Source organism: Spermophilus citellus (genome assembly GCF_964194105.1).
Source record: "Spermophilus citellus genome assembly, chromosome: 8".
Classification (NCBI taxonomy): Eukaryota; Metazoa; Chordata; class Mammalia; order Rodentia; family Sciuridae; genus Spermophilus; species Spermophilus citellus.
Window position 1 is genome coordinate 155,811,491 of NC_138189.1, and position 12,379 is coordinate 155,823,869.

General features: G+C 43.0%; 1 protein-coding gene across 4 annotated transcripts in view; it reads left to right on the forward strand.

Moving 5' to 3' along the window:
• PRSS12 (serine protease 12) overlaps nucleotides 1-11,251 on the forward strand; it is a 217,730-nt gene extending 206,479 nt beyond the window's left edge. For all 4 annotated transcript variants that reach the window (XM_081304025.1, XM_081304022.1, XM_081304024.1 and 1 more), the window contains 4 exons: nucleotides 415-537; nucleotides 8,368-8,648; nucleotides 10,049-10,758; nucleotides 10,854-11,251. In XM_081304025.1, coding sequence (XP_081160151.1) covers nucleotides 415-537; nucleotides 8,368-8,648; nucleotides 10,049-10,356 — 712 coding nt within the window. In that variant the 3' untranslated portion in view covers nucleotides 10,357-10,758; nucleotides 10,854-11,251. The remainder of the gene's footprint in view (nucleotides 1-414; nucleotides 538-8,367; nucleotides 8,649-10,048; nucleotides 10,759-10,853) is intronic.
• The last annotated feature ends 1,128 nt before the right edge of the window (nucleotides 11,252-12,379 follow it).

Genomic DNA, 12,379 nt, shown 5'->3' on the forward strand with positions numbered 1-12,379 from the left:
GCAGGGTACACCTGAAACCTGGAACTTCCCTAAACCCAAGGACGGGATACTCCCTAAAACCTGATCAGCTCTAAACCCGGATCCGCCCTGGTCCTTGAGCAAGGTCACCTTACTAAAGCATACATGCCAATGTCCCAGCCAATGTCCTCTAAGCAACATGGGGTACGCTGGCAAGGAAATTTCGATGCGTCATTCCTACTTGGCAATGGCCCTCAGCAGGTGGCATCTACTGCCTGCCTTTGGCGCCTTCCCAGGCTGCTGCTAGTTGGGAAACCTTCTCCAGGTTGGAGGCAGCTGGCCTCCTGAGTCTCTTTGGAATCCGCTTCCTCACACCACAGGCCATCAGAGCCATCACTTTGATGCTTTTCTTTGGATCTTTTGTCTTTTATGGGCCTGTGGCTCCCCCTGTTTCAGGGGTGGCTGGCCCTGGCAGGTTTCCCTCCGGCTGAAGTCACCCCATGGAGGTGGCAGGCTCCTGTGCGGGGCAACGCTTCTCAGCAGCTGCTGGGTCCTGACGGCAGCTCACTGCTTCAAGAGGTATGTGTCCATCCTTGTCAGCACCCTCCTGCTTCTGGGACCTGGTGTCAGAGCTGGGCTGTGAGCCTTCTCTGATGGGTGCTTCTTCAGCTTGCGGGAGTGCGGGGTGACAGAAGGAGCACCTTGCAGGCTCGTGTTACATGAGACCTGGGTCTGGGGAGAAGAGATCATGGGCTTTGCCACGGAGGCAGCTGTGGCGATGCTTTCCCGAGGTGAATCACAGCCGGTGGATATAAAAGCTGCTTTGTCAATAAAGACACTAAGGAGCAGTTGTGCGGTTCTGGCAGCTGAGATGCTTCTTTCTTCTTGCCAGACCAAACACTCCGCCTTATTCAAGGCTGAGAGAGGATGCTCAGCTATGGGCAGGCGGCCTCCTCATTGAGTGGCTTCTGTCTTCTTGGTGGTTTGTCTGAGAGTTCTCTGTTTGTACCTTCTAGAAAGGCAGGTTGCATCCATTTTATCCTGGGCTTTCATGCTGGTTTAGTCCTGATTATTTCCTCTTATTTCCAGTACTTCATTAGTCAATCCTATCTTCCTTGTTCCAAGGGGAGACCCTGCAGGAGACCTGCAGGAGGACTGACTCCTCTCCCCTCATCCAGGGCTCTTTGTGGGCTCTAGAGGGTGGCCATTGCCTCAGCATGAACTTTGGGGTGTATTTAAAATATACACTAATCCTGGCAAAATGTTGATGATCACTGAAGCAAGGTGATGTCAATGAGGTGTTTGGTTATACTCTTAACTTTGTGTGTTGGAAAAGTGTCATAATAAAAATCTTTTTTTTTAATTTTTAATATTTATTTTTTAGTTCTCGGCGGACACAACATCTTTGTTGGTATGTGGTGCTGAGGATTGAACCCGGGCCGCACGCATGCCAGGCGAGCGCGCTACCGCTTGAGCCACATCCCCAGCCCCATAATAAAAATCTTAAAAAGAATATGCATTGTATGGTTGATGATTTCTTCCAAGCAAAATTTTGCTTTACATTTTTTTTTCTTTCACACTGGGGATTGAACCCAGGGGCGCTTACCCACTGAACTCCCCAGCCCTTTTATCTATTTTTAAATTTTTGAGACAGGGTCTTGCTGAGTTGCTTAAGGTCTCAAAAAATTGCTGAGGCTGGCTTTGAACTTGCAATCCTCCTGCCTCTGCCTCCAGAGCTGCAGGGACTACAGGTGTGTTCCACTGTGCCCAGCTTACATTTTTTTTTCTCACATGCCCTCATAAGGCATGTACCTTTGCAGACTACTGTGTAGATTTTGTTCATTCACTTCAGCTGCCATATGAACTTTCACTTCTGCTGTAAAACTTATCCAGTTTATTGAATCCCGTATGGATGGATAGTTAGGTGATTTCCATTGATTGACTGCTAAAGCACCATTCAGTAGAATTTGCAGTATGCCGTGTCTCACCAGGGCGCGTGTGGGAGCCTCGTGCTGGGTCCTGAGGTGCCAGGCTCCCTTCAGTTCTGTGAGGCCCTGCCAGGTATCCTCAAGAGAAACTGGATTCGATTCATTCACGACGCAGCACTGTGGAAGGTTCTGCCTGATCTTTCTGCTTGAACCTGATACTACCAGAAATTTTAATTTTTGCTAATTTTAGAGATTTGGAGTTTCTTTTAAATTGCATTTCCCTGATTATTGTTTCCCTCTTTCATGAACTCTACTGTTCATGTCCTTTGCCAATTTTCTATCGTATTATCTTTTTTTGTAGTTGACTTAAACATTATTCTGCAAAGTCATTTCTGATTTGTCCAGAACTTTTCCCAGTCTGGACTATCCCTTTTACTTGTTTATGGTTCTTTTCTTATGAAAATATGTCAATTTTAAAAAAGTCTCATTTTCCTTTAAAGTTTGTAAAAGCTTTACATATCTCATTTTAAAAATCTTTCCCTAGACTCACATTAATAAAGATATTTTTACTTTTTTCTAAAAAATTTATAGTTTTGGGCTGACATTGTGGCTCAGCAGTAGAGTGCTGGCGCAGCACGTGTGGGGGCCCTGGGTTCAATTCTCAGCACCACATAAAAATAAATAAACAAAATAGGGTATTTGTCCATCATAACTAAAAAAATTAAAGAATTTATATTTTGCTTTTACTATTTAGACTTTCAGTCTGTTAAGTTTATTTTTGTGTATGGCATGTGGTGTGAGGAAGGGGCCAACTTTCACACTCTTCTTTGTGGATAGTCTTCCCAACACTTTTCTTTTTTTCTGAGTGTTCCATTATTTACCCACTGGTTTATGTGAACTATGTCATATATCAAATTCTCATGTATTTTTGTTTCTAGGATCTCTAGTCACTTCCACTTATCTGTTTCAATAAATATTTTTGAAGTAATCTGTTCAAGGTGTTGCCAAAAATATAAATCTACATTTTATATCATATTTGTCTGGGATATAATTGAGTGTGAGAATGCTGCTACATACCAGTGGGCTTAACGCATTCCTGTGTGACCTGAGTAGCACAGGTAATAAAGATTATATTTGTTCATTAACTTAAACAATTATTGAGCCCCCGAGGCCCAGTAAACGCTGTGCACTCGTGGTGCAGTGGAGACTGAGACAGGTAAAGTTCTGCTATCATGATGTGGCTGCAGAGTCCAGAGGAGGGAGACATCTATGTTGCTTATGACCAGCAAGTGCATAGGGCCCACAGGAGTGCTTTTGTCACTGCGTAGTACTACACATTAGACGTCGAGGTTCCTGGGTGCCTACTGCACAGCCACAGGAGCTCTGGGGCTGGCACTTGATCAGTCATCTCCGGTTCCTTTGGGCTCCAAGGCTAAGAACCGCTTGCTCCATGGATAGACTAGAATATGATCTGGACCTTTGGAAGAATGTTATGGAGCTGACGGATGCTGCCTGTTCAGTACCCCTGTTGCTAGACTGAGAAAGGCTCCCTTGGTAAATTAATTATAGTCTGTGTGCCAGAAGGCTGGGAGAGATGAGTGATGTAAATGTCTGAAGACAGACTCACGGTGCTGCAGATTTGCTAGGCCCATTCTAATAAGCAACATGGAATAAGGATGAGCACAGCGCCTCCTTCAGTTCAGGAAGCTTGGCTTAAATACAGCACATGTGGAAGACCTCTGAGCTTTGATGTCCTGCAGCCCTAATACAAGTCAGCAGTGCAGTGAGTTTGCTGCACAATTAACTCAGCCTGGGCAGCACCCTCAGAGCAGTGCTGCCTGGTCTTACCCTGCTCTAGCTGCTGTGAGGACAGCATGCCTCGTAAGGGAGAACTGTGCTCAGTGAGGGGTGCTGCATGGTGAATCTTGAAGGACAGGCAGGTACAAAGGGGAGATTTGTAGTTATTTTGTATTTAACACTAGGACAGTTCAAAGATGGAATGAGCTATATATGTGGGAGGAAAATGATTTTGTTATGGGATCTGTTTTAACAAAGAGGCTGGATTTGTGTAGCAGTAGAGGCTGGTGATGGACAATATCCAATGTTAGAGTGTAGTGGTGAGAGACATGAGCTGCATTGGAAGAAGAGCAGAGTTTGGCACTGGTATTGTGAGTTAGGGTATCAGAACTGGGAAGTATGTGGTACTGTGAACTGGGTTTTCCTGTAAGGTATGGTATGGTATGGTATGGTACTGTTAGCTAGGTTGTCAGACCTGGGATGTATATAGTGACTTAGAAGAGACAAGGGAAAAGACTTAGGATGTTAAGGCTGTAGATTTCTGTTTCATTCACTAGGCCATGGGAGATCACGATTTTCTGAACCTTGAAATATGATTAAGAGGTGTTTGTGGAGAAGAGTCATTTGGAGATGTATGAGACAGGTCTCAGGTTGGACAGACATCTAAGGGTGTGACAGTGAGCTTGAAATGATACGAAACATCTTTGCAATGCACTTGTATGCCTTTTTATGCAATGACTCAAATTTGTCTGTTTTACCAAGCAGAAGGCCCACTCAGTAAGAGCAGGAAGGACTGCATGTGAGAGTCCAGGTCTGTGTTTATTCCAAAGGAAGAACAGTGATGAGGCTGTAGATGAAAGGTAGAAAGCAAAGAGGTTATCCATCCATAGCAGGTGGCTGTGCGAGCCCATCCTCTGTGTTGCATCGCTTAGTTCTTTGAACTGGTTCAGTTTAGGAAATCATCCATCAAGAGGCCAGAGCCTAGGTGGGCTACTAGGATGTTTGAGCATCTCACAACCTGGAGGAAACGGGAGGTTGTATTTTAAATAGGCGGTCACCAGAAAACTCAAAAGCTTCACGTTCAAGAAGAGGTCTTGTGAATAGTGGAAGCTTCATAAGCTTCTGCCAAAAATCGAGGTGAGGGTTGTTAAGCGTGTACTTTTCTCTGTAAGCATTTGATGTCAGCATCAAGTGTGTGGAGAGTCGATGAAGCCAGGGTTGCAGTGGCCGGCACAAGGAAAGGACTGTCATGCAGAGGAGTGACTGTGGGAGTGGACAGCAGGGTCCAGGCAGACAGGGAGGGAGTCACACAGGGCAGCACTGAGGGGAGCCTGAGTGTGCTGGAGACCCGATGTTCGGTGTGCTGTTGGCTGTGGAGCTATAGAGGGAGGGGCAGCGGGTAGATACGGGGCTGGACAGAAAGGTTTAGGAAGCAGGTAGAAAGGGGAGCAGCGGGCAGAACGGGTGTGGGGCTGGCAGGAAGGTTTAAGGAGCAGGTGGGGGGAGGGCTAGATGTGAGCTGCCAGGCAGGACAAGGTGAACACACTCATTGCATATCGTGAGAGGGCTGAGAATGCAAGCGTGAGGTGCGCTGCACGGGTGGCTGAGGCAAGAAGCATGCAAGGTGCTGGGACTCTCAGTGAGCAAAGCCAGTGCCCAGGGCACCAAGCAGCATCTGAGCAGCATCTTGCTCAATGGGGCTTCTTTCACCTCAGGCGACATCTGACAGTATTTGGAGGCTTTTTTTGGTTTTCACAGCAGGGAATAGTGGGTACATGCACTGATGGATCTAGGGAATAGGACCAGGGGAGCTTGTAAACACCCCTTGATGCAGTTGCCTTTACCACAAAGAATTATCTGGCCTAAAATGTGAAGTGTTGGCATCAAGAAATCCTGCTTTAGGTTGATGTGTCAGAATCAAGGTATGTTGATTAAAAAACAGGCTGAGAGTTTTCAATTTAGTGAATTTTGTGTTTCTATTTGAATCAAAGAGCTTGGGGAGGCAGCTAGCACCTTGTTAGAGGGCTCCTCTTCCTGCTCAGGAGGATATAAGCCACCTAAGAAATTAAAGTCTAGGATAATTCATAAAGAACAAAGACACAGAGTCAGAAAAAATAGTTTTAAAGGATGGAACCCCTGATAGGTCCAATCCACACAGGAGCTGGAGGTAGACAACTAGAAAATGGCTCCTGTGGTTTATTTAAGGGGGTACATCAAAGGCAGGGATAAGGTTTCAGGAGTAGAGTCTTGCTTCTGATGTCTTGCTCTCAGCAGGTTGATTGGCATCTTGGCAGATCACACCCATCTCTGAGAGGCTGTGTGGCCAGGTGGTTGTAGCAGGTCACCCTTTCTTGGGTGCTGTGTGGGACCAGGCAGAGCGGAATAGAAATTTACATGTATTTGGGCAATCTCACTCTGTAGGACTCCATGGGAAGTTCCCGAACACCAGCTGTTTCTATTCACTGGGGCTGCCATGCCGATGTAGTCCACACACAGCCCATGGATGGCTCTTGATATAGCTTCTCATGGAATAAAGAATGCCCACACCAAAGGTGAACATCCGTCCATTCACAGAATCACCTAACAAGTTGCATTCCTCATTAAGGAGGCACTGATGTTCCAGATGTTTAAGATTTTTCAGTGAATGCCACAGATAAAGATTTCTGACCTGCAATAACTGTTACTTAAGGAAAGATAGAGAATAATAAATATTTTTTAAAATTATTTATTCTGACTTATTATATACATGATGGCAGAATGCATTTCAATTCATAGTACACACATAGAGCACAATTTTTTAACATCTCTGGTCGTATAAAGTAGAGTCACACCATTCATGTACTTGGGGTAATGATGTTCATCTCATTCCACCATCCTTCCTACCCCCATGTCTTCCCCTTCCTCCCCCTTTGCCCTATATAAAGTTCCTTCATCCCTCCCATGCTCCCTCACTACACCCATTATGGTTCAGCATCCACATATCAGAGAAAACGTTTGGCTTTGGTGTTTTGGGATTGGCTAACTTCACTTAGCATGATATTCTCCAACTCCATCCATTTACCTGCAAAAGTCATGGTTTTATTCTCTTTTATTGCTGAATAATATTCCATTGTGTATATATACCACAGTTTATTTATCCATTCATCTACTGAAGGGCATCTAGGTTGCTTCCACAGTTTTAACTATTGTGAATTGTGCTGCTATATACATTGATATGGCTGTGTCCCTGTAGTATGCTGTTTTTAAGTCCTTTGGATATGACAGAGGAGTGGGATAGCTGGGTCAAATGGTGGTTCCATTACAAGTTTTCTAAGGAATATACTGCTTTGCATATTGGCTGCACCAATTTGCAGTCCCACCAGCAGTGTATGAGTGTACCTTTTCCCCCACATCCTCTCCGACACTTTATTGTTGTTTGTATTCTTAATAGCTGCCACTGTGACTGGAGGGAGAAGAAATCTTAGAGTTAGTTTTGATTTGTATTTCTCTAATTGCTAGAGATGTTGAATATTTTCTCATATGTTTGTTGATTGATTATATATCATCTTCCTAGAGGTGTCTGTTCATTTCCTTGGCCCACTTATTGATTGGGTTATTTGTTTTTTATTTTTTATTTTTTTGGTGTTAAGTTTTTTGAGTTCTTTATATATCCTAGAGATTAGTGCTCTGTCTAATGTGCCTGTGGTAAAATAAACTTGTAGATGAAAGAAATTAAAGGGATACGGATAGGGATTCCCTATGGTTCAACATTCAGAAATCAATAAATGTAATTCATCACATCAATAGACTTAAAGATAAGAATCATATGATCATCTCAATAGATGCAGAAAAAACATTCAACAAAATACAACACCCATTCATGTTCAAGACTAGAAAAACTAGGGATAACAGGAACATATTTCAACATTGTAAAAGTTGTCTATGCTAAGCCCCAGGCCAACATCACTCTAAATGGAGAAAAATTGAAAGCATTCCCTCTAAAAACTGGAATAAGACAGAGAACAATAAATATAATAAACAGTGAACTACATAGTCTGTCAGAAAGGAAACGAGGAGCCAATCAGGTATACTGCAGTTCAGGGAACGTGCGGACAAACGTGGGTTGCAATTTAAACATGAGTGTGTCAGGAGGCTTCACTGAGGTGATGTCTCAGTAAAGAAGCTGAGAACATAATGAATGTACCTTGACCTGAAAACACGGTTTGGGTTTCCGCTTGGTTCACAGGAAAGGCAGTGAACTTATTCTCTTAGTCCTCACTAGGAGTAGGTGGGTGGCACCAAGAGCTCTGAGGGATGTCAAGTTAGGTCATGTGTGTTTCTGCCCTATGGAGTTTCAGGATAAACTAAAGATCAGGATAAACTAAAGGCGGCAAATGCAGGACAATGATTCTGCCCTGTACTCTTCATTTCTGTTTTGTTGATGTTTAGTCCGCATTTCCCACTCATTCTCCACATTTGCTTCTTCTCAGAAAAGAGTTACTTGGTGGTAGCCTAGATTTCAGGTGAAATGAAGATGGGAGGTGGTGACAGAGAGGGTCAGCAGCAGTGGGTTAAAGGAATGAAAGGAAAGGTTGAATTCACAAAAGGGGCTGATGTTGGAACTGAATTTTACACAACTCTGCTGGCTTTCCTTGCTGAGAGTTTTCATGCTGAAAACAAGCTGCTCATTAGCTCTGTCTCTCAGGTATGGCAACAGCTCCAGGAACTATGCTGTTCGGGTTGGGGATTATCATACTCTGGTGCTGGAGGAGTTTGAAGAAGAAATTGGAGTGCAGCAAGTTGTGGTGCATCAGCAGTACCGACCAGACAGCAGTGACCACGACATCGCCCTGGTCAGACTGCAAGGACCAGAGGAGCAGTGTGCCAGACTCAGCAGCCATGTTCTGCCAGCCTGTTTGCCACTGCAGAGAGAGCGGCCACAGAAGACAGCCTCCAACTGCTACATAACAGGCTGGGGAGACACAGGTAATATAAGCTCACGGAGAAACAGACAAGAAGGCTGGGCTTGTCTGCTATTATCCAGTCGGCAGGAAGACTGTAAATGGGTTCAGGCTTAGCTGCTTGGAAATTCTTAGGCGTGAAATGTTTGCATGTAATCTAGATTCATTTTTAAGAGTACTGTTAGTTCCAATGAGAATTCAAACTGAGAGAACTCAGTTGCTAGTGGGCCTTAGGAGTGGAGAATATCCTTATCTGACTGGTGAGAGGACAAGGGAAGAGATTTCAATACCATACCCCACGATTTAGGCCACGTAGTCTATTTTAAAAAGCTCCCCATATGACAATGATGTATTTGGCCTAGCGAAAGGATCTGGTGTTAAATAGTTTCTTTATCAAGCTAAGTATAGATCGGACAAAAGCAGAGGTGCCAAGTGGAGGCTGAGATTAAGGAAATACACTTTCTCCCTCATCCTTCTTTCCCATTCTCCTCACTTGCAACCCCAAAGCAAGAATCATGTTCAGCTGGATCCTTCTATAAATATAGCCTTTGGCCTTGTCTTGCCTAGAGTTTAGGCACTGTCAGCTAGTGCTTGCTCAGGATAGGCCTTGAAACAGACATCAGTCTCACTAGGGTCAAGATACAGGCCTTCTCAATGTACTGTGCTGATCTCTAAGCACATCACATCACTGAGGACCAGGTCCATTACTTCATAAGGGAATCAGTCCTTTGATATCACATCTGAATTAATAGAAATGACCTAGGAAGTAAATTTTATATGGTGGGGTTTGTGTGTGTGTGTCCTAGTTATTCCAATTTAGTTAACTGGATAAGAGAATATGATGAAATCTATATTCAAACTAGGATAACAAAGAGGACATTATCTATCATACATTTAAGCTACTGAGCAAAGTAATGAATGGTTTATCAACAAGCAGAGTGCACTGCACCAGGTGTAAACTATGTATGGAGAAGGATGTGTGGTATTTTAGTGAATCCTTATACAATGCCATATTCCCAGTTAGCACCTTATATTTTATATCATTGCATTTATATTTAATCCTCAAATTCAGTGAAGTAGGTGATTCTTAAATGTGCTAAAGCAAAACCAGCATGAATTTATAGCTTTTTATTGTACAGAATTCAACAACTAAAGCCCATATGAATGTGCTTTCTCCAGGTTACCTTTCTGTGCTACCAAACTCAGAAATGTTACTCATTATTCCTCAAAAATTCAGTATGTGTGAAGGTTAAGTGCTGACAATCAGAAAGGCCTCTAATGACATTACATGCCACTTATAGTTATCACTCACTTTGAACTATACCAATGTCACAACAGGGGTTTGTTTTGGAGACTATGAAATGTTCATTAAACTTGATTGGTAGCTGGATCTCCTTGATTAATATGGATATTTGGTCTGAGTAGGACAAGCCTATTCAAGGACACTACAACAAGCAGCCATCCCTGTACTTCCCAAGAGGTTTTGTGAAGAACGGTATAAGGGTCGGTTTACAGGGAGAATGCTCTGTGCCGGAAACCTCCAGGAACACAGACGTGTGGACAGCTGCCAGGGAGACAGCGGGGGACCACTCATGTGCAAGAGGCCTGGAGAAAGCTGGGTTGTGTATGGGGTGACTTCCTGGGGGTATGGCTGTGGAGTCAAGGGCTCCCCTGGTGTTTACACCAAAGTCTCAGCCTTTGTACCTTGGATAAAAAGCATCACTAAACTGTGATTCTGGAAACCTCAGAACAAATAGTATTAAAAGGAACTTATGAAAAACTTATAACCTCAACCTTTACCTGTAAACCAGATGACAACTGTGAGGGTTTCATGTTCCTTGATATTTGTTTATAGAAACTGTGTACCTGTGCTGATTTTGAGACTTTGTGAAGTTTTGGTTCAGATACCTCAGTTATTATCTTTAGCATTGTTACCTACCCAAATTTTACCAAAGTAAACTTTCTCAACTTTTTTTTTGGTAGCAGGTACTTAACCCAGGGATGCTCAACCACTGAGCCACATCCCTAGCCCTTTATTTTTTTGAGACAAGTCTTGCTACATTGCTGAGGCTGGCCTTAAACTTGGCATCCTCCTGCCTCAGCCTCTGGGATTACAGACATGTGTCACCACACCAGTAACTCGTTACTCAGTGAGTAACTCTTAACATTCTCTACATTATTTTCAATAAAGATGTTTTACATTTGCCTGGACTAAGTCCTTATGAATCAGCATAATGTATGGAATCAAATTTAAGTACTCACATTTGATCTTAAAGGTACCCTTTACTAGAATGTCCAATGAAGTGATCTGCTACAAAGACACTTTATCTTTGTTAAGAACCAAGCAACAAACACAAGAGGAAAAATGTTCTATATGTAAGCTACTAGCAAATTATGAATTTTGGATAACATGAAAAATGCTAGTTGAATATACAACTGATTTACTGGATATGTTAACTCGATTGAAAAACCTTTAACAACCACATCAGATCTGTAACTTAGTAAATTGTTTCTCAGTATTAGGCTCAAAGTTTTCTGGATTGTGTTGGAAGAGTGCCACCTACTGGAACTTTGCCAATAATTGGCTTCACCTGTGGGTTTCAAAATTCTGGTACAATGCAACCTATTGTGCTATTAAAAACCTACTTCAATCACACTACAATTAGTGGCTATACAATAGCTTAAAGACCAATAAGATTTTACAGAGGTCCTCATTTTCAAATGAGGAAAACAGGCTGCTGCCAAGATGAACTAGTTGGTGCACTTTGATAATTCAAAGTGCAAAAATAAAATAAAATCTAGTGCTGCTTTTATCTCAACTAAAGGCAAGTTTCCTGCTAGCTTTCCTGGAAGGTGAGACAGATGTAATGTTCTTACAGGACATTCTTATTAACACCAAATCTTTGCCTACCGCTTCCTAAACTACAAGTAGTTTAGAATAATCCTCTTAAATGGCTGCCATGGTGAAATAACTATTTCCCTTCTGCAATCAAATCATATGCCCCCTTTTGCAAAAACTGATGCAAACCTACAGGTACTTCATCACTTTTCAGATTGTAACACCTGCCAGAACAGCCTTAACAAGTTTCTAAAAGGTGGTTGTTTTTAAAAACAAAACTTGTACTTGTGAACCATTAAAATGCACAAAACACCCAGGAGCAATTCCAACTGCTGAGCCACATGCCCATCTGCAAACATTACATTAGGGCAATGCCGAGTGCCCTGGCTCCACTTCCAGTCCAGTCTCCAGCACCCTACACAATCGGGTGTCATCTCTGCCTCTCTGGAAGTGGCCCACATTCTACCCTGAAGGTTTTCCTAAATAGACCTGTCAGCCTGACTGGCACATTCTGATATGCCAAGAATCCCACTGCTTAAGATTCCCCCTCTCCAGGACCTTTCTTCAGGGATTTCTTCTGTGATTAACTATACCTCTACCTCGCACACCTTGCAAAAGGCTTAGGACAATGTGCATTACAGCTGAGAAAGTAACCCAATCCTGTAGTGAACCTTTTTAACCACATTCCCTTTGTAACCTACAATGATGGTGCAATAAGTTTTAAACAGACAAGGAAACCATAAATTTAGAGCAGTGAACACATGGCCTGCAGTTTGCTCAATTCTGAAGTAGAACCCATGCTGATTTTTTCTTAGGAGAGACTAGCCACAACTCCAGCCCCTAAGGGGGATTTTTTAAAAAAAAGTTTGGGTATTCAGTAAATAAAGCACAAAACATGTACAGTTGCCTAAATCTAT